Source organism: Notechis scutatus, chromosome 2 (assembly GCF_049901735.1).
Source record: "Notechis scutatus isolate UNSWTSFEM ecotype Mainland chromosome 2, rNotScu1.2, whole genome shotgun sequence".
NCBI classification, from domain to species: Eukaryota; Metazoa; Chordata; class Lepidosauria; order Squamata; family Elapidae; genus Notechis; species Notechis scutatus.
Window position 1 is genome coordinate 170,621,734 of NC_142010.1, and position 21,470 is coordinate 170,643,203.

Genomic DNA, 21,470 nt, shown 5'->3' on the forward strand with positions numbered 1-21,470 from the left:
TGAAATTTGTGTTTATGAAGAAAGTATACTACTTTCTGGACTGGTAAAGAGTTACTTATTGAGTTGCATCTGCAAATTAGCACTATTAAATGTATATCCAATCTTTCTTATACATATTCACTGGGAGAGAGAGAAACTATAGTATGCGTTTTATTTGGTGGCATGATCTGTTACATGATGGCATCAGTTTGACACCAGTGCTCGTATGAACCTCACCACCTAAAACATTTACCATGTGTCCAAGAGTTTATTTATATTTATAACAGCTGAATTTATGTGTTATTCTGTAATTGCAGCATTGTGCCCAAATGTGCAAGAACCCTCCATAGCCACCTCACGAGCAGACCATTCTCCGTTATACATAGAAAATGGTCCATAAAGGAGGCACCATACCTTTTACCAAGTTTCAGCAATCTTTTCTTTTAAAGAAATTTGATAAAAACAAGTGGTTGAAACTCTTAGCAAAACTGAATTAAAAACATATTGTAGTTATCTAACATTTTCTAAGATTACTTTTTTAATTTCACCTCAAATAGCTTGGTATGTTGAGTTCAGTATTTACTGGCATTAGACCAGGGCTGTCACCCGGCCCATGGGCCAGATGGGCTGGATACGTTGGCCACGCCCACACCATTTAGCAAAGCTGCAATAAGTCACATGATACTGTGACAGGAGTTTGACACCCCTGCATTAGACAATGATTTAATTTTTCAAACCAGTCTTTAGCTCATGTATTTTCCTCATGCAACTCAGGAGGCAGACATGTGACTTCTCTGCTTCTGAGCATTCAGTTTATAACTAAGCATCTATATATATCTGCCAAAGTTATTTCTTGTAACTGGCTTCAATGGGATAAAGATGCCAAAGTGTATGAGTCTCAGGATCATCCCATTTAGCTACATGCCAAACGACCAAGGGTTGTTTTTTTAGAAGATTTTCTTGACAAATGTACTGTATATTTGGAATAGATGGTTATATAGGCCAAAAAGGAAGAAGAGATGAAGCTGTTAGAAGGATAGTTTTATTTCCCCCTACAGGTACAAACTTGAGTGTAAAGTACAATAATCAAGCATTTTAAAGACACAATTCCACTGTAACTCATCCTTATCACAAGGACTAAAATAATTTGCTGTACAACTTAAATCCTTGCCAAGGATTTAAGCTAGTGAAATTTTTTTGTCAATTTAAGATTCTAATGGTGAGAGACTTGTTTAAAATTTCATATGGAACTGAAATGCTATTTTCTGCTATCCTATTTGCCCATATACAGATATATACATATAGCAGTTACATAAATTTAGGGCTTATCATAAATGACAATGTTAGCAACTTAGTTTTTAGAAATAGCAGTCTTAGGTATATTTAAAAGAGGTACTTGAATCTTTGCTAACCCTTCCCCCAGTCATGATGCAATGCCTAATTATTATTTTAGATGAATCTACACTATGTTACTTATATTGACATTTTGAAATAGTCATTAAAAGGTAGCCTTTTTCAGAAACTACACACAAAAACCTTTTGGACTGTGAACAGTTCATTAAGGAGCCATTTAGTGTTAATGGGTATTTTTTTTGCTAGTATTCATGCAGAATGGAATTTGAATGTTAGTGACATGAAACTCAGAATGCTTAAGGATGCAGTTTTGTACCATTATTCTTAGCCATAGTATTTTTCAGTTACACGATTGCCTCTATAAAATTATGTATTTGCTATTCAGAATCCTTTTAAAGATTTCAGCTTTTGTCCCATTTACACTTAAGACGTTTGATGAATTTTTTACTCCTATCCAAGAATCATGTCAGGATCCTGTCTCACATCAATGAGTTTTATACAGCATTCTAACTAAAGCTCAGTATAGAATGAAAGGGTGTTCAACATTCCAGAGAAGAAAACAAGTAGAGTTCCATACAGGCGCTGTGCAAAATCTCAACCAGCCATAGCACACCCAAAACACATCAATGTATCTAGATGAATACAAAATTTTAATTTCACATCCTTAACATGAATCATAAATACAGATGCATACATAAGAGGGAATATAATTTATAATACTAAACAGAAATCACTGAATACTAAGCCAGTGCATTTGCACACAATACACTTATGATGCACAAAATAAAATAAGCCAGAGTAAAGTGGCTTCAGATTTCCTTAGGAGGCCATATAGAAATATGAACATTCCAACTTGATCCAAGTAGAGTTTTATCAATTTTAATTTGTTAACTTGATTTAAAAACAACTAAGTTTAAATATTACAGAGACAATAGCAAGTCTTGAATATAGCAACTTCAGTCCTTCACTCATCCACAACTGACATACAGGACAAGCAGCACAAGTGTAACTGTGAGACCACTTTAGGAAGTCTGGCATTGAACACCACCTCTAGGGTGGTGCTCATCATCTTCATATACTTCACCATTGTAATGCTGTCTTCTTTCCTGAGATGGGTCAAAGTCTACCAACTCTACTTGATCCATGTCTTCAGTTTCTTCCACTTCTTGCCTTGGCGGTAGAAGTGTTTCCAATAAACATAGCTTATCTGAGCAAAGGAAACCACTTTCTGGAAATATCACCTGAAAATAGAAAAAATATGAATGCTTCTCATAAAGGTATTCTTATGAGTATGAAAAAGTATGAATAATGTGTCTGAATTTTAATGTAAAAGATACATTTGCTTAATTTGTATAACACCAATTGTTTAAGAAATCAGCATTATAAGGCAGCATTGCCTAAAATATAATGAAATATTCTGAAATATTTAATTAGTAATTCAACCATCACTTACCTTAAATTCAATTATAAGACGACCTTTTTCATATGGCCTACGGTAGATTGGCATTCCTTCATTTAGTACACACTTAATATCACCATGTTTGACAATCTGACCTAGAAATGAAAAAGATATAACTTGTGTTTAACAAACTTTATATAAAATTAAAGTTACAAGTACTCGCAATTGCTCAAGCAGATACTCATCTAAACAGCAAACTAAAGACACATGAACAAGGCATCCACAGAGAGTAGTAATCTGATTCTGGGAAAAGATCCAAGTGCTAGAAATATTTTGTAACCAAATCCAAACATGGCATATTCATGATAAAAAAAAACAAAGGATTTCCAAGACATGTTCAAAAGATTTTTAATTCATCGGAGTTACAAATGATTGTGCCATTCCTGTCACTCCAATGTAACAGGAGTTTGCTAAATGATAATTCTATGGAGCTATTTAATTACAGTACTAATTTAAGACAGTTATAGCTGCTTAAGATCTTTATAGCATTTCAACTTTGATTCTTCAAAAAGATAACATTTTATGGTGGGTTCCAATTAATAGTGACTCCTGTATTAATTGCAAATGTTCAGCAGACTAATAGCAGGGAGCAGTTGTCAGTTAAAGTAGAATGTTCATTTAACTGAAGGGGAACGTCACAAGATAAATAAGACTTTATATGCACAATGTAATATGGACGGATTTACATCCAAAGTGTATTAAACCATGGTCTTTTAAATTTAAATTTATTGTACCCAAGTTCTTTTTTCAGAGCAATACAGACTTACCAGGATGAGAAGTAATTATTATAGTTCGATTATCCAGCACTGCAATTGGTTTTTGAAAGCCACAGAGTGCTTCCACTAATTGTATATCCATAGACATGACCAGGTCTTCACCTCGCCTGCAGAGAGAAAGTTATTTGCCTTAGAATTGTAGGGCTATAACCATACTGTACAGGATATCAATTCCAAAAAGCCAAGGAAAAAAACTACTTAAAAAGGTAAATTATACTATTAAATAAATGTACAGGGAGAGTATAAAGAGATCTGCATTCCTACAGAATTAAAAGGATTTGTTAGTGAAATAAGACTATTCTGGCACTAGAACTGATTTATATGGGAAAACAAAAAAAAATGAAGGTTTTATTTTAACACCTGATGTTTAAATATTATGCTATAATACAGCAGATCAGTGGTCCCCAGCATGCTATCAAAGAGTGCCATAGAAAACAGAAACATCTAGGGTGGTGGTTCCTCACTAATCCTTTATACGTTTCTTAAAAAATTTTAAGCGATGGTGACATGCTGAAATGCAAAGTGATTATCTTTCAGCATCTTTATTTGCAATAATGCACCTGAATTGTAAATGGACTCTATAATATTTATTGAAAAATAAAATATTTTGGATGGAGGCAAATACTTTTAGGAGGAATTTCTGTTTGTTCCCAGGCATGATAGCAGGCAACCTCAAATATTTAAACAGCACAACACATGATAAACTGGCCCTCTGAAACTTTCCCATGGCAGCCATTTTGTGAATAGGCAATTTTCCCCATCCAGGAGCCACAGGGCTCCTATCATGTTTTCAAAATTTCTCCTGCTCAAATATGGATGAGGATCCCCATAATAAATCAAAGAGTATCTTGAAACTCAATGATATTCCATGTTTAATTTTCTAAGTTAAAAAAAAAAAATCCTGCCACAATTTCATGGGAAAAAAACTAAACTGATTTGCCCTGCTACTGTACAGTAATCAAATACATACTATTTACATCCATATATAAGAAATTGTTTCATCACTTAAACTGAAACAATTTAGAGCACTTCAAGCCTTAAAATCAATGTAACATTTTACTTAACATCTGAAGTTTAACTTCCTGAGAAGGAAAACCAGTTTAATGACTTAGAATCATCATTAGACTGAACAAACTTTTTAAAACAGAGAGTATCATACACTTTCCTAAACAAAGAACCAGGAATTGGCAATTAAAAACTGCTGTTGTGCCAGGCTTCATAACTTGATATAACTAGTGAAGGGCTACAGAACTATGACAGAATCAGTCCGTCATCTGTACCACTGCATATTAATATGCATTTTTAAAAGTAGTAGGTGTCCAGATATTAGTTACAATGTAGTGGTTTACATTCCTTTAGTAGCTTAGAACAAATTGGGAAAATTGCAAGGCATTGCAGAAATAATTAACCTTTGTAGAGAGAAAGTTAACTGTGTGCAATTGTTACCCTGACCATTCTATTCTGACTACAAAATTTAACACCTGCTCCAACCAGTGTCTTCCAAACATAAACCTTAAATGTCTGACAACAGACATTCCCAAACTGTTATACATACTATCCAAATAAGATTTCCACAGTATTATTAAAACTTGCCTTGTAAACACAGAATGATCTTTTTGATCCAATACAATGATAATGTCTCCTGGCTCCAATCCTGGTTCTTGATCACCTTCACCATGAAAAGTTATTTTCTGACCATCTTTCATTCCTATTTCAAAAGAAACAGGTTAATATATTTTAAATTATTGTACTAATAGATTTAGCATTCTTCACTCTGAAAATAATTTGGTGAAGCATAAGTAGAAGCATGAAACAGGCATACAAAACATATTCCTTAGCTGTTAGTAAAAAGCCAGCTAGTCTCAATAAGTTATTTCTTGCTAAAAAAAATTGCCAAAATTTCAAGTTCTGTATTATGGAATGTACAAGTAACCTGTTTGTATTTTTTAGATATTGTGAAACTGAACTGTTGATGTATACTAGTTGTAATAATTTAATTTGACCATTTTTAATAGTTTTCCTTTTGTGTTTATTTCAACCCTTAAGTCAAAATTATTTTTATCCAAATACTAGTTTTCCAGAGCTAGTTGTCTAGTGAAGTCTAGTGTTCAAGGAATCATTATGTCACCCATATAGCACCCCTCAATTCTTATTGGGAGCCATTAAACACACAAAATTCATACAAAAATTATGGAAGTTATACTATTTTATGAAAGCACCACCTCTTGACAGAGGTACTGAGGTTTAATGCCCAGAAAGTCAGGTGTGTGTGTGTGTGGGGGGGGACTATATTCTTTATCAAACAGGGTCATTCTGAGAAGAAAAATTAACGAAAGACACGGGTCTCATGGCACAGACAACCCAAACCTACTTAATTTATCATCCATTTCTAAAATTAATATGTTAATATGTAGGACTTTTAATATCCCACAACTCCTAGTTTCTCCTTTAGTATACCTTTATCAATGTGGACTTCCAGAATTTTCTTTTCTCTAACAATTTTCCTTCCATTGCAGCTTTTACACCTGTCCTTGGGACTGATGCGCTCCCCATGGCCTTGGCATTCCATGCACACAGATTGGATTTGCTGAACCATTCCGGGCCCTATCTGATGAATTCTTATTTGCATGCCTGTTCCTCTGCAATTAAGGCAGCATTCTACTGCACCTTTCTTGCCCCCTCGGCCTAAAAAAACATATGAAAAAATAAGATTAAAGAATACTCCATCTTTTCACATTAAAATTTCTCCTGAACTTCTATAAAATTAAAGAAATGTTTTAGCATACCTTCACATTTATCACAAATCACATTTTTCTGCAGAGCAAGTTTCCGGGTTGCTCCATTGTACAAATCTTCAAGAGTTACTGATAACTGATGAACTACATTTTTACCTGAAATGAAAAGCATGTTATTAAGGATTAATTCAATTCATAGCTGAGATTTTTTTTGGGGGGGAAATTACATTTATTACAATGGAAATTAAACTTGGGGCATTTCTAAGTAAAGAGTTACAAAGGCCATTTAATGTGCAGCTTAAACCATGTTGAAAACATTTTGACTAATTGTATAATTTATACAGCTAATATTAACAGTAATAACAGCAAACAGACTTTGAGGTACTATTCAAATAAGGCTAATAGATGCTTTAATGGACATTAATTCATTTACAGCAATCATTACAAAGAAATGGTTTTACAATAAATAAAAATTCTGAAACAAACTATTTACCTGTTCACCTTTAATCCACACCATCACCTTTATCTTTATGTCTGCAGGCAACCACCCTTTTTACTAATAAAAAGTTAACAATTTCCATTAGATCAAAGAAAGTTTTGCATTACCTCTCCTTTCTCTTTGCATTCTTCCACCTCCTCCAAAGAACATATCAAATATATCCATTGGTGATCCAAAACCGCTTCCACTACCACCTTCTTTTATTGCTTGTTCACCACCTTTATCATACAACTCTCTTTTCTTGGAATCAGACAGGACTTCATAGGCTTGGGAAATTTGTTTGAACTACAACATTTAAAAACAATCTATTTATGTAATTGCTGCCAGACAAATGATAATTTATTATTTATACCATCAGCTTTACTAATGTAACCTTCCTAATTGTAAACCTTTAAGTCATGTTCCACAGAACCAGGGTGTTGTTTTTTTGATATTGTGATAAAGTGATTTGTTATTCTTTTCTGCTAAAGTCTAGTTCACAGGTTCAAAGCTGCTTTAGCTTTTTCAAAAGCAGCTAAGAATGACTAGGTGCTGCCACAAGAGCTGGGCTGCAAGTTTTCCAAAGAGCAGTAAGACAGACTGGGAAGTAAAAAAAAAATCATGCTGATTTACAAGTGGATATGTCTACATAAGTCACCAGGAGTCAAGCTCATCATAGAAACTTGTACTGAAGGTCACATTTGGAAATGACATGGAGAAAAAAATTTATGTACGTTTTTCAAACCCTCTCAAAAAGAAAGACACTTAACTGTAAAAATCGTTGTATTTTCAATAAGAGACATTTGGCAGGACAAGAGACAAGAATGTTCAAGGGCAAGCAATAGTCAAGCAAAACAGAACATGGAAACATTGAAAACCTGAAGAAATATTATGTCTTGAAGAGGTATGCATATGGGTTCAACAATCAGAATCCAACACGTTCACACCAAGAAGTAAAATGAAATGGATACACACTACCTTCCACACAGTTAATTAGCATAAGGTGGGAAGATGATTAAAAAAAAACCCTATTAACTCACCTTTTCGCCTTCATTAGGATTCTTATCTGGGTGGTACTTCAATGCTAACTTCCTATAGGCCTTTTTCAACTCCTCCTGAGAGGCATTAGGTTTTACCCCAAGCACATCGTAGTATGTGGTCTCCTTCACCATGATGCAACCTTATCTACACGGGAACATGGTGGGGAAGAGAATAATAGTAAGACACCGGTCTAGCGAGTAAAAACAGCTGTTGAGACTCTTCCCACACTTTCCTATTTTACCTTCTCTTCCATTATACCTCTTTTACCCTCAACAGAAACAATCCTCCCCATCTTTCATCCACTTCCCCAGCCTCCCACAGCCTAAATGGCTATACAAAACAATTACTAAGTCTGACACAAAAGCACCTTTTCTTGTTCCCTCCCGCTTGACTCGGCCACCTTCGCTTAAATGGCCCGAATAAGGTCCCCCTCCTTCAGTCGCACACCTGCCTGTTTCCGAGCAGATGAAGGTTACTCACCTGGAAAAGGGCTTACTCTACCCCCTGCCGCCACAGGACCCCCCCACGCCACCCAGCTTCTCCCAGAAAGGATGCTTCTTCATGGTCACCCTTCCTCGTCTCACGGACAATGGGCATCAACCCCCCCCCTCTGCCCCGTTCCCAAAAGGCTCCTTTCTCTCAGGTTTCTCCTCAGTCTCCCTCATCGACCACCATCACCCCTTCCGCCCTCGTGCCTCCTTTACCCACCTCGTATCGGTTGGCCGCCCCCCGCCTTCCCCACAAGTGCACGGTTTTGGCTCGCGCCCCGCGCGCTCTGCGCGCGCCTCGGCTTCCCAGGCGCGCGGACGAAGCTGCCCAGGCGGTCGTTTTCCTCGCGCGACGACAGAGGGGGGAAACTGAGGGGGGAGAAAGGAAGGCGCGGCCAACAGCTTCCCTTTGTCTTTCACCCACCTCGCGCTTTCGGCCGAAAAAAAAAAGGCAGCCTGACGTCTTCCCCGTAAGTCTACCCGCTCTTGCCGCCGAGTGCCACCTTCGCCTGCCTCTTTCTCTCCCACAGACAAAACGACCGCGACTTTTCTGGAAAGTTCCGAGCCGGTCTCAGGCTAGGCAGCATCCGGGGAGTTTTCTTTTTTTTTTCAAGGAAGCCCCACCCATTCCCGGAAACACCGCCTTCTCTGCTGGTACCTTCGATGGGCTGGCATTCGTCGGCTTTCCAGAAGCGATGACGAAAAACAAGTCGTCTTCCAATCACTTGTCGAAGGTTATGTTACCGCCGGGGACTACAGGTCCCATCATGCCAAGGTAGGCAACGTGCTCGGCCCTCCGCCATTTTTCGACGCGGCTCAACAAGAGCAGACTACAAGGGCCAGAATGCAAAGCGGCAGGGGCGGGGGCATTCGACCTTTCGAAGTCTTGCAGAACTGAGCGGCTCTGCGCAGCTACACGGCACTTGCGGCCAAGTTTAGGGCAACCCAAATCCTCAAGTGTGAGGAATGCGTTAAAGCAAACGAAAATATAGAATCTCTTTTAACACTGCGTCGAAAAAGCGTATTTTATTTATTAATTAAATGTATATGCCCCACCGTCCCACCAATAAGGTGACTCTGAGTGGCTTACAAATAGTGTAAATTAATAAATAAATAAAAGAAGCAAAGAAAAAGAAGTGCAGAAAGAAATAAAGCTTATTTTTTTGCAGGAAATATAAGTAAAATTACAATCTTACTCTATGATTTAAAAATGCTCACTATTTTCTATAATAATCAAGTTTTTATAATAAAACAAAAAGCGAGTGCATTTTTTTTCTATTTTATGTAAAAAGTCTAAAGGATGTCCAGTCAACTGTAAATCCACAGATACTGTTTTTGCTTTAATAAAGGAAGTTAATTTATCCATCTTTATAAGTTACATTGTTTTCACCAACCATTCTACCATTGTGGGTATTGTTGAACCTTTCTTCTTTTGATCATAGTCTCCCTGCAGTTATATATAAGAAGTTCCATGACTTTTTCTTACCAGGCCTTTAGTCATCTCAAAAAAAGTCTCTGGTTTCAGTTGTACTTTAAATCTTCTGCATTAATGTATTTGCATCCAAAACTCATTGGGATTTTTAAAATATGTATTAATACCAATTTGAAAACTACAACTCCACCGTTTAGGATATTTAGCTCTACAGATTTCCTCGTATAGGAAACTAATGTCACATTTTGTAAAACGATCTTGATGGGGCATTTAAATTTGTTCCATACTTGTGCATATATGTGTGTCTTTTTCATCAGTTCTTTAAAAAGTTGCTTAATTTTAGGAGCAGGGACATCTAGAAAAAACACATAAAAACTGAAACCCTATATCCACCCATAAGTTCCATTAACTTTTATTAAATTAAATTTTGAATTCTGGTATATTCAACATAGGATTTTAAATACATACATACATACATACATACATACATACATACATACATACATACATACATACATACATTGGCTGCATTTCATTTTTATGTCCCTAAAAGGCATCCTAATGGGACTCTAAAGTACCTTCTCTCTTTTCTGCTTTAATTAACATCCAGCCGGATTAAAAAGTTGGAGAATTGAAGAGCTCGCTAAATATTTTGGTGAGATTTTGAGTGGCCTTAATATCAGTACTAACTGCCAGTGGTTTTGGTTTTAATGGATCGGCCTAGCCTTTTTTAATGGTTACATAAATAAGAGAAAATCCGATCACGAATCCTTGTAAACACAGTGGTTTTTCCCCCCCTCTCATCTTCAATGCGGGAAAGAAAGGTCGAGAAACTGGCTGGGTAATTTACTTCCTTCCTCTTAGGGGGGTGGGAATAAGGAAGCAGAAATTTGATTGGGCTGGAAGCGGTCCAGAGGGACGCTATTGGCTAGGAAATGTAGAAAGGTGCAGAGATGGCAACGTGGAGGTGAGTGGAAATGCGAGGGAGTGTGTGTTGATGAAAGGAGGCGGTTCCCGTGAAGGAAGCTTCTAGTATTTCGGGAGGGGGGGGTGTTGAATAACTCGCCGAAAATTATAGGGAGGAACGAAATCGAATGGGGTACATGGGTCTTTAGATGGTCTTTTAAAAAAATCAAGCATAAAATTGTACTGTGAGATGGCGCAAGAGAGATTATCCGGAAGAAATGTTTCTGTTACAACATTTTCTTCGGAGAAACTCGTATAGTCGTACAGTCACTGACTTTCAGGAGCCAGACTCCAGCTGCCCTAAAATGCTGAATTGATTGTGGCAGGTATTTGGCTTGTTTCAGTCGCATCATTTGCATGCTGAACTTAGTTAATAGGATTTTTAATAAACATGCATTAAATCTGGATGTTGGTGATGAGGATCATAGCCCGGATAAAATACAGTGCAGAGCCAAAATTTTGGATACATGTATCCACGAACAATTGCTTTCCAAAATAGTCCTGGTCTGTCATATTTGCAATGGAAAAAGCGGGGGTGAACCGGTTCAGTTTCTCTTGTAAAGTAATTTCTGTATCCTGAAAAGTGCTGAACACTCCTGCTGCCAGATGCAGAATCCATTCAAAAACCATCTTTTGAAGAAAACTGGAAATTCAAAGAAAAACTTAAAAATGAAACTGCACCCTTTTCTTGGTTTCTCTGTTACAGGGGTAGTAAGAAGTACACAGTAAATATGGTGTAAAAGGAAGGGCAGTGAATTTTCTGTTTATAATTGTTCAAAATCTAAAGTTCTCCACACTTTCTCCAAACAAATTCAAAATTGTTTTCTGAACTTTTCATGAAACAAAATAGTAAGCTGTATTTTTTTTCAATTTAGAAATTAAATAAGCAGTCTTAGATGTTAAAAATAGGATGATTTCCCTTGTTTTGCTCTGCAAAAATAGTTTACTTCCTTGGATTCTACCATAGATGCACTTAAGAACAGCTCCAATGAAAGAAAACCTTCATTTCATAGGCACAATGTTTTCAGCTAATTCACCCATCACTACTTAATGTTGCCCTTTGGCCAAGTTAAAAGGTTTAGCACTGTAATCCATCATCTGAAAAAAAAATCTGATGTGCTAGAATGTTTATTCCAAATAAGCAAATTCTGTTTTTTTTCTTCTGGGAGAAGGAAAAAGCTATGCCAAGTATGAATCGGCAATTTTGGTCTATATAAATTTATAAATAGTTAGTTTTTATACTTATAAATTATAAATTGTTAGTTAAAAACTATTGGCAGACTTTAAAAAATGACACTTTACAATAAATTTACTGTAAAGTGTTAGAGTGAATGAAATTATGTGGTTCATATAAAAGTATAGTTTTTAAAAATGACATTGCATATGAGTCACAGAACAATTTCTTTAATTGGAATGCTTTATAATCTAGTTAATGTATTGTAAGTTTAATAGAATTATAAATATGCATAAATATAATTATAAATGTAGCATAATATATATTGTTTAATCGGTTATTTTTTCAAATCTATTCATTATAACAAAAAATAAATGAAAATCTCAACATTTTGGATAATAAGCTGTTCAAAGTCTTGTAAATTTTTGTGCGCTTCCCTTTATAGATGGAGATAGTAAATTTTATACAGTAGATAAAAACCTCTAGTGAGTGTTCTGGAATAAAATACTTTTATAGCACCTGTAGATCATTCTCCCTAGCTGGACCTTATTTGATAAAACTGAGTATTTCTTTTTTTTTTTTCCTTCCCCTCCCTGAGCACAATGCGTGTGTGCTGGCTAGTGAGCAAAGATAGAAGCTGTCAGCGAATTAAACTACCGCATTTAGAAATGGTGGTGATAGGGCGTGGGCCTGACACGGAGATTACAGACAAGAAGTGTTCACGAAAACAAGGTAAATTGAAGATTAAGGTAGCAGTCTTAAATATGCTAGGGAATAACTCTTAGTAAACTCAGTAGTTTTTACTTTATTTAATTTTTGCATCTTTTTTATTGTGCCTAATGGCATAAATATCTGGTGCCAGATAAAGGGTCAAAATAGGTGGCATGGTGAGTCATAACTATGTAGCTAAGAGATTGAGCTAGCTAGGAAAACTGGTTTGAATTTAATTTCTACTCTCAAGGATGACTATTTTCATTTTCTCAGGTTATTTTTATTAATTAGATTTTGTTATAGCCATCTACTCCAAAAGAATCTAAACTACAACTGTGCTTATGATCTTACTTCAGCTTTTCTTTGCTTTACAGACCTCATAAATGTGAGGACCGGTTGCAAAGTTACTTGTTCATCCGTATCGTTAAGGCTAATAGTAGTATAGTAGTAGTAGGAGAAATATAAGAAAGTTCAATAGAATTTTTTAATCCTGTAATGAATCTGCCCTTGTTAGAAAATAATAGTGACTCTAGGAAAACTCAGCTACATAGGCTGCTTAGATAGTCTTGGAATGGACTGAATGAGGAGTACCTTGACATTTTCTGTCCATGTCGAGAACACTGATGTACAATGTGGTGAATGCGTGTATCAAGAACTGTAGTGCGAATGTGTATAACTTAATTTGAAAAAGAAAAAAGATATTTTTCCTCTTGAGTACAGCTACTGAAACCCAAAGACCGATTAGTATAGGGAGATAGTATGAGACTGAAGTAAAGTGTTATAAAACTATTATAGCGTGTAATTGTAGCAATAATTTTAATCAGGGGTGGGATCCGACCGATGTAACTACCGGTTTGGTGATTTATACGCTGCGTGCACGTGTAAATCGTCAGCTTGCTGCCTGGACAGCTGAGCAGCGCTACGCGTGGGTACGCAGTGCTTGAAAAACGCCTTTTTTCCTGCTTTTTTCAACCGCAGCTGTGCCGTGCAAAGCAGCTGAGGTTGAAAAAGAAGGAAATAAAGGTCAGGTAAGAACCTGGGTGGGCAGGTGGGCCAAAACAGCAGCAGACACAGAACCGGTTCTATGTCTGCTGCTCTTCAGAGCTACCGGTTCTACAGAGCTGGACAGAACCGGTAGAATCCCACCTCTGATTTTAATCCACATGATCATAGTTTATCATTTTCTGGCTGCATTTATTTTTAAACAGACAAAAGAAATAAGAATAATTTGGTTGTCTCCTAACATCTACTGTTTAATATAAATTGCATCACTGTTAAAGCATTTGCTTTTCTGAATTGACCCCTTTTTTCTCCCTTCCTCAGCACTTCCATAAAATTCACAGCTTAATATTCTTTGTCACTTTTTTTCAGTACAACTAAAAGCAGATTACAACAAAGGGTATGTCAAGGTTAAACAGGTATGCTTTTTCCTTCCATACAGCATTATGGAATAAATTATTAAAACAAGAAGTAAACATACATACATACAACATTTTATATATGTGTGTATACACACACACACACACACCAAGTACTGGAAAAATAAGTGAAAAAATATATCAGTAAAAAGTATGCTATTACAACACTAAATAGTGACAATTCTATATATATAATCTGATGCAAATATTATGCAAGCGTGTGTGTGTGTATACACCCATACCGACATATATTTCTAATACACTTTAAATCTGCCAAACTGTTTTTAACCAACTGTATATTGTATAAATGAATCCCATGTTACATTGTACTTATCTGTACAGATACTGTCTTTGTCATCTGCTCATAAGTAGCAAGTATAATTAGGTCTTCAATCCATTGAGTAAATTGGGTCATTTATCATTCCAATTCTGCAACATAAGTCTTTTAGCTATAGTAAAGACATGGAGAATCTATTTACATGTCCGGTTGCCATATTCTATATACTAGGTAAGTAATAAGAGAATATTATCATCTGAAAATTTTAACTTTTGTTGCGTGGTCACATTTATATGGTCCACTACTTTCTCCCCAAACACAGTATGTATAGGACATTATTAAAAACATGAAGAATTGTCTTTATATCTTCAACAAAATGCTGTCCTCAGTCTCCCACTGTTTAGGCAATATAGGAACCTCTGATTCTTTATTACAATCATCTCTTAGCATCTGCATATCCAATTGATTTATTAATTATAAATATCTAGAAAAATTAATAGCAAGGTTTTTGTTTTTTTTTAAAGGATTAAATCAGCTGTTCTAGTAGTCTCAGAGGCCTTTTGGCATCTGCCACCATGCACTCTGCCGTCCCAGCTGACCTTTTCCTGCTCCCACTGTTCCCACTGCTGACCAGACATATCCAGAAGCTCTTTGGAAAGGGATTGCTTCCCCCCCCCCCAGAAGAAGTTCAACCCGGCCCAGCTCAGAATCCAGGGTAGACATGCCTAGTTAGCAGTGGGAGGAAGAAGGCATCAAAGGTAAACTGGAGTGGCTACAGAGTGCAGGGTAGCAAGGCAACTGGGACTGGACTGTGATGGTTGGGACTTGGCTGAGGTGGCTGCGACTCCTAGAGCCTTGCATTGGGTGCAGGAAAGCAAAAGAGCAGGGGAAAGGAGGATAGATAGGTGAGTCGGGTGGAGGGACACACAGTTGGAGACAGTCCCTTATCTTACTGAGACTTGGGACTGGAAGCGACCAACCTGGGGTGACTTGGCCTGGGCTGGGTACTCGTTTAATGACTTGCGGTTCTTAGTTAACAATGACAACCAGGACTGATGGGATTGTGATTGCTAAGTGATAGAGTCATGTGACATCTTGCTTTATGATCGCATTGTTTAGCAGGTAATTTCAGTCCTAACTAGTCATAAGTTGAATCCTACCCTTATAAGAAGTAACCTTTGCTATGGATCATTACACCTTATGCTAAGCTATGATTTACCGTAAGAAAGGCTTATTGACTCAGTAAATTCACTGAGTTTATAAAACATGATACACTATAAAATGCATTTTTACAAACCATTAGTGGTTAGGTTTACATGTTAAATCCAAGGAATTAAAATGATTGGGCGTATTTTAAATGTAATAAATAAATGCTTTTAATAATCATTCCCAGTGTGCAAACCATAGTGACTGGGTTTATAAACCATGCTAAGCCCAAACAGAACAACCCTCAGTTTATCTTACTGCAAAGCAGCTTTATTAGGAAGAGGATTCTATGTACTCTACACCTCTTCAAAATGTATTTGCTTTTGGACTTCAGTATCACATCAGATTCAGACAAAATTCTGAAATCCTTCAAGTTGTTAAAAAGTGGCTTTCTGTGCTAAGTTTTGAGGAAATTGTACATTCCTCATTTAAGTCAGATCCTAATGAGTTTGCTTGTCAAAATTCTTGACCAAATGACTCTGGATTGTGCATAGGGGTCATGGATTGATGTTTTGTAATAAAAGGCTCAGGAAATGCTTTATAAAACAACAGTTCCCAGAATTTGCCAAACGGAAACCAGGAGAATATTCAGGCTAATTTGAACCCACACTATAACTGAACCCACAGACGCAAAAGAATGAAAGGTTGGCTTCTTTTTCTTTTAAAAAACTAGGAACTCTCTGGTATGATTTCCCTTTTGCTCAGTTTGCTTCCACCAAGATTAATAAAGCAAGAGAGTTAGCCGCCTTCTCTAACTAAGGTTTGATTTTTGTGGATGCAGGTGGATTATCTATTGTGCAAGATGGTGCATCACAAGAAACTTCCTTTGTTTACTTTTATTAACTTTGAACTTCATTAACTTCATTCTTTTGGTACATCTGTTAAGATCCATTCCATTTGGTAGAAATGTGTATTCCTATGTCTTCTTTAATACATAACAGACTTCATTCACAGTTATTTGCTCCAATCCAAAAAGTAAAGCTAAATTTCTGTAATTTCCTTGTTCTCTATAGGAGGATTAGAACGCTGTCCTATATGTATTGTCACAGCAGTAAACCCCATCAATACTGTGGGACTTACTCCCAGATTAATCAGTATAGGATAGCAATCAGTCTGAAATAAACTGCTTTGTTGCTGTGTATTTGCTGGCAAATGGACTGGCAAATATTTCTTAATTCTTAAGTATTTTGGTGCATAAATCCAGATTAAAGGATCTTTCACCTAGAGTTATCTAGCCGGTCTTAGGAGAAACATTACATAAAATGTAACATTTTGCAAAAATGAAAGTATAGTTTATGGTATAGCACCTTGAGTTTCTCACTTTTGTTTCCTTAGTTAAGAATTAAAATATGAATAATTATAGGAATCAACCTTTTTTCAACCTCCATTTGTTGGTTCTCATGACATACTATATCACAAGATTTTCACTATTTCATTATATGTACATAATTTGAGGATTGTATATACATAATTTGATAACTTTGGGATAGTAGATTCTTCAAAGCCAAAAAAAGCCACTGTCATTTTAATACATCCTAGCTTTTATTGCACTATTTAACTTCATATTAGAATTGTATAAAATTCACTTTTCTATGGAACTGTCCCCAGTCTGCCATCTTCCCCTGGAGATGAGATGGTCTATTATAATGATTTAATACAGTAGTCGCCAACTTTTCTGGCATCAGGGACATTTTGGAAGAAAAATTGTCCTCCGTGGACAGGAGGGGTATGGTTTCATGCGCAACCTGGATTCCACGCATGTGGAGATAAAACTTTGCTCATTCGCCCATCATTTGTATGGCCCGGTCCCTAATAGGCCATGGACCGGTACTGGTTCATAGCCCTGGGGTCAGGGACTCCTGATTTAATAAGATATCACAATATATTTCAGGGATTCTGATTTTCAAGGAGAGCAAATACTAACATTTTGCCTTTTTTTTTTTTTAAGATAGGAGTCAATCCAACCAGTATTGATCTAGTGGATGTTGGCAAAGATCAAGAAACCAAACTGAAGCCAGGGCAGGTTCTCCATATTGTCAATAAATTGTATCCATACACTGTACAATTCTTGGAGGAAATGGGCACATGTGTTGGTCGGGAAAGCAACCAACTCCAAAGTGAAAAAAGGCCGCACGATGAACCTGAGAACAAAAATATGGAAAGCTTATTTGGAAAACAAATAAAAACAGACCAGGTGGCAGTGCAAAACTGCAATTTGTACAACGAGGTGTCAGATGGCAGTTCTGTTTCTTCACATGAAAGCTCTTCTACCAAAATGGTGAGTCAAGAAATGAGAGCAATTGGTGTAGCAAAAGTGAATGCAAGAAGGTAGGCCAGGAGACCCTTCGGTCTATAGGACTTCAACCAAGGCCTCTTCCTTCTCTCTCCCCCCACCCCCCAAATCTCAGCTTTTCTTCACTCCCACCAACACTAATAGGGCAAGCTACTGTATATAAACAGAGAATGAACCCCTCTCCCTTCTAGCACTGAAGATATTACCTGGGCGTGCAAGGAAACGTGCAAGCAAACTATCTTCCTCCCGCTCTTCCAAGTTATTCCTTCTGCCTGTTACATGAGGACTGGAGTTCTTAAGAGAATTCCCAATACCCCTGCTAATAATTCCCCGATATTTTTTTTGAGGGGAGCCATAACATTTGAATGAGAACAGACTGGAATAGCCCCATTTTGACCCACACACAATCCCTGATGTTGCCCCCCCCAAAAATTCTAGGCCCCTTTAGAGAAAATTACGAAAACATACTAGGGCTGCAGGCAGAAGGAAATCTTTCCTTGTTCTGCTGATAAAAGCCATTCCATCATTAAGAGAGGTTAATCCAAAACTCATAATTATCTAGGGAGCAGGAAAAAGTACTGAGAATGCTTTTGGAGCTTAGAGTATGCGAGTGACTGGCATTTTGAACTAGGTCACCACTTGGGGGCAGGCACTATCTGAATTGCTCTTAAGATTTGAGTAAGGTACATTCTGTCTATTGAGTTATATTTGTTTCTCTTGGGAGCAGTCTCAAAGTGGTAAGTGTTTTAGTATTATGTATACTCTGAAAAGTATTTAAGTTCTTAAAATTATTTTAGCTATTCAGAAGCACAATTAAATTGAATTTAAGATTGCAATCTGAAGCTTCGTTACTTAAGTAGTAGGAAGCCTTTCACACTGGACTCTTCAAGATACATTTTGTAGTTTTACTATGTCTGTCTGTCTGTCTGTCTGTCTGTCTGTCTGTCTGTCTGTCTATCTATCTATCTATCTATCTATCTATCTATCTATCTATTTAGATTCTTCTGTTTGTCCTTTAGGAATGTATGCCATACTGGGCTCAAGGTCTGAAGGTTTCTATGCAAAATCCAGATGTGCAGGTAAGGTTTTCATGTTGCTTTGCTTCAAGACTGATAAACATGAGAATATTAACATCACTGTAACTCTGATGCATTTTCTTCCCTATCTGTTAGGTTTACAAGGATGAGCAAGTTGCAGTTATAAAGGATAAATATCCCAAAGCTCGCTATCACTGGTTAGTGCTGCCCTGGAAATCCATTTCCACTTTATTTGCTGTAACTCATGAGCATCTTGAACTGTTGGAACATATGCACAAGATTGGAGAAATGATAATCCAGCAGTGCCCAGAGAAAGACAGCCTGAGCTTCAGACTAGGCTATCATGCCATTCCTAGCATGAGGTAAGGCAGAACTAAGGTGTGCTAACCTTCTATCAAACATGCATTAGAATAAATGCTGCCTTCTGGCCTGTATCTTTTGTTAGTAAAAATGCTGTTTTAGCACATTGTTTTTGCTGTAGTGATATCAATCCTAGTTATTATTTTTGCTTTTTGCTTTTCTTAGCCAGCTACATCTTCATGTCATTAGCCAAGACTTTGATTCTAAGTGGTTTAAAACCAAGAAGCATTGGAATTCTTTCACGACCAACTACTTCTTGAACTCTACAGGTAATAACATAGGCTCTTTTAATTTCTATGCCTATTCAGACTTGGGTTTCTTCCTATAACTTAAGATCAAAATAAGTTAATAGTTACTGCCCTGTTGGTTTAATAAAGTTCCTGCATCAGTCCCATAGAAAGCAAGTGGACAGGTAAAGCGCATTTAGTTTTAGCACTAAAAGACTTGAGACAAGGCAGGTGTTCCCCTGCAAAAGGTTCTCCCAGTATGAGAGAAAAGGGCCATGGAAAGTAAAAACATGGGAGAATTCAGCTTCCCTCCCTTCCAATAAGGACAAATATCTTCCCTATATATATTTGAAAAGCTCAGACACAGTTAAACAAGTGTGGCCACTGCTCAGTTTGACTGGCTTATAAGATTCTTTCAGAACAAATTTTTGGACAACCTATTCACACCAAATCTCTTTTGGATATCTGCTGTTGTGGGAATTGTTACAGAAACACAGCCATTCTCTGGGTGCTAATTTTGGCGTTAATATAAAGAACCTTGGGATTATGTGTTGCCAGTATTGCTGAAGATTACATCAAATGTCATGAATTCTCTCCTCCCAATTTCTGAGGTTTGCTCAAAGTGAGAAAAGTATTGGTAGCTAAAACCATTCATGCGGGGTTTGGAGTGGGGTGGACATGGCTGGAGCTATAATCCTAGATCTATTATGCCAGCGGCATAATAACCTTTTGGGCACCAGGGACCAGTTCCGTGGAGAGAGGTTTTTCCATGGACTGAAGGGGGCGTGGTTTCGTGTGCTGCCTGTATCCCATGGATGGGGCTTTGCTTGTTTGTGCTGCCTGGTTTTTGGCATACTGCGGACCGGTGCCAGTCCACGGTCCGTGGGTTGGAGACCCTTGTATTATGCCTCTCTTCTTTTTCTCTTCAGATGTGATAGCAATGATAAAAAAGAAAGGAAAAGTAACTGTGGATAAGAACGCTGTCCAACTTCTAACACTGCCTCTGAAGTGCCACATGTGCAAAAAGCAACTGCCGACTATCCCTCAGTTAAAAGAACACCTTAAAGAACATTGGCCAGAATGACCCGTGGACTCGTTTTATTTATGCACTACAGCTTCTTGAGTATTGGGTAAATTCAGTTCCAATGTTCATATGCAAATATTAATGCTGTTGCCTTATGAAGTGTACCAAAACATTGTCTACCTTAATATGACCAATAGTATTTATGGAGGGAAGTGGTTGTTATGGATAGAAGGGATGTGGAAATGTAAAAGGTTTGTACAATGTTATGCTTGTGCTTTTGCAGTGGAACCTTCACCTATGACATTTCTCTGCCTTTCATGCTAAAGAATTTGTTATAACCAGTTGGCCAACTAAAGTGAGCCCTGCTGTTGAATGAATATTTTTGTTATGTGGTAATTACATGTTTTAACTTTGACGTGACGAAAGGTAACGCTGTGCTGACATTCAGGGTACTATTCTACAAGCTGAACCTTGATATTCATTTTCATTTTCAAAACTGGCATGGGTAAAGGGTGAAAAACCTAAAATGTACTGTAGTAAGATTTGACTTGTAGTTTGACATATCAGGAAAATGTTCCATCCTATGTTGGAGGCATTTGTGTTTTCCCAATTTAACTTTCAGCTTAATCACTATACTGTTTCTAAGTGGACTGCTGTGGATGTAGCAGGCATTACAATGTGAAATCTGATATCTTATTTAAAAAAAGACTATCACTTGAACTGTGTTTATTTCATTAAGTGTATGTATATACAGTGCAAAGCAATGCCTATTAAATTCTACTCCTGCCTACATCCTTCATTTTTTCAAATGATCTCAAGGTAGTGGAGATACTATTTTTCTTCCACACGCACCTCCCATTATAGCTTCACAAGTACCATTAAGTAGTTCAGGCTGAAATAACCTAAGAGACCACTTCATCCAGCTAAATAAAAGGTTGTTTTTTTTAAAAGGTGGGTGTCTATTTTAATTATCTCTGTTGATTGCAATCCTGTGTGAAGCAATCTCCCTTAACTCAGTTTTTATTTCTGAGCAGGC

General features: G+C 37.0%; 2 protein-coding genes across 5 annotated transcripts; one reads left to right on the forward strand and one right to left on the reverse strand.

Moving 5' to 3' along the window:
* Positions 1 to 1,005: 1,005 nt before the first annotated feature.
* On the reverse strand, positions 1,006 to 8,941 carry DNAJA1 (DnaJ heat shock protein family (Hsp40) member A1). The gene is made up of 9 exons (XM_026672891.2): positions 8,734 to 8,941; positions 7,821 to 7,965; positions 6,909 to 7,086; positions 6,354 to 6,458; positions 6,025 to 6,252; positions 5,161 to 5,275; positions 3,559 to 3,674; positions 2,786 to 2,886; positions 1,006 to 2,573 (listed from the first exon to the last, which is right to left on the reverse strand). Exons 2-9 carry the CDS (start codon positions 7,950 to 7,952, stop codon positions 2,355 to 2,357), a joined length of 1,194 nt encoding a protein of 397 aa, XP_026528676.1. The 5' UTR covers positions 7,953 to 7,965; positions 8,734 to 8,941; the 3' UTR covers positions 1,006 to 2,354.
* Positions 8,942 to 10,299: 1,358 nt separating this feature from the next.
* On the forward strand, positions 10,300 to 21,148 carry APTX (aprataxin). 4 transcript variants are annotated; one of them, XM_087957379.1, is made up of 8 exons: positions 10,300 to 10,396; positions 12,480 to 12,613; positions 13,964 to 14,010; positions 17,442 to 17,771; positions 18,806 to 18,865; positions 18,959 to 19,185; positions 19,349 to 19,452; positions 20,340 to 21,148. In XM_087957379.1, exons 2-8 carry the CDS (start codon positions 12,484 to 12,486, stop codon positions 20,492 to 20,494), a joined length of 1,053 nt encoding a protein of 350 aa, XP_087813505.1. In that variant the 5' UTR covers positions 10,300 to 10,396; positions 12,480 to 12,483; the 3' UTR covers positions 20,495 to 21,148. The 4 variants fall into 4 exon arrangements, with proteins under 4 accessions (XP_087813505.1, XP_026528678.1, XP_026528680.1 ...); XM_026672893.2 differs by lacking the exon at positions 10,300 to 10,396 and adding an exon at positions 10,626 to 10,708; XM_026672895.2 differs by lacking the exon at positions 10,300 to 10,396 and adding an exon at positions 10,735 to 11,556.
* The last annotated feature ends 322 nt before the right edge of the window (positions 21,149 to 21,470 follow it).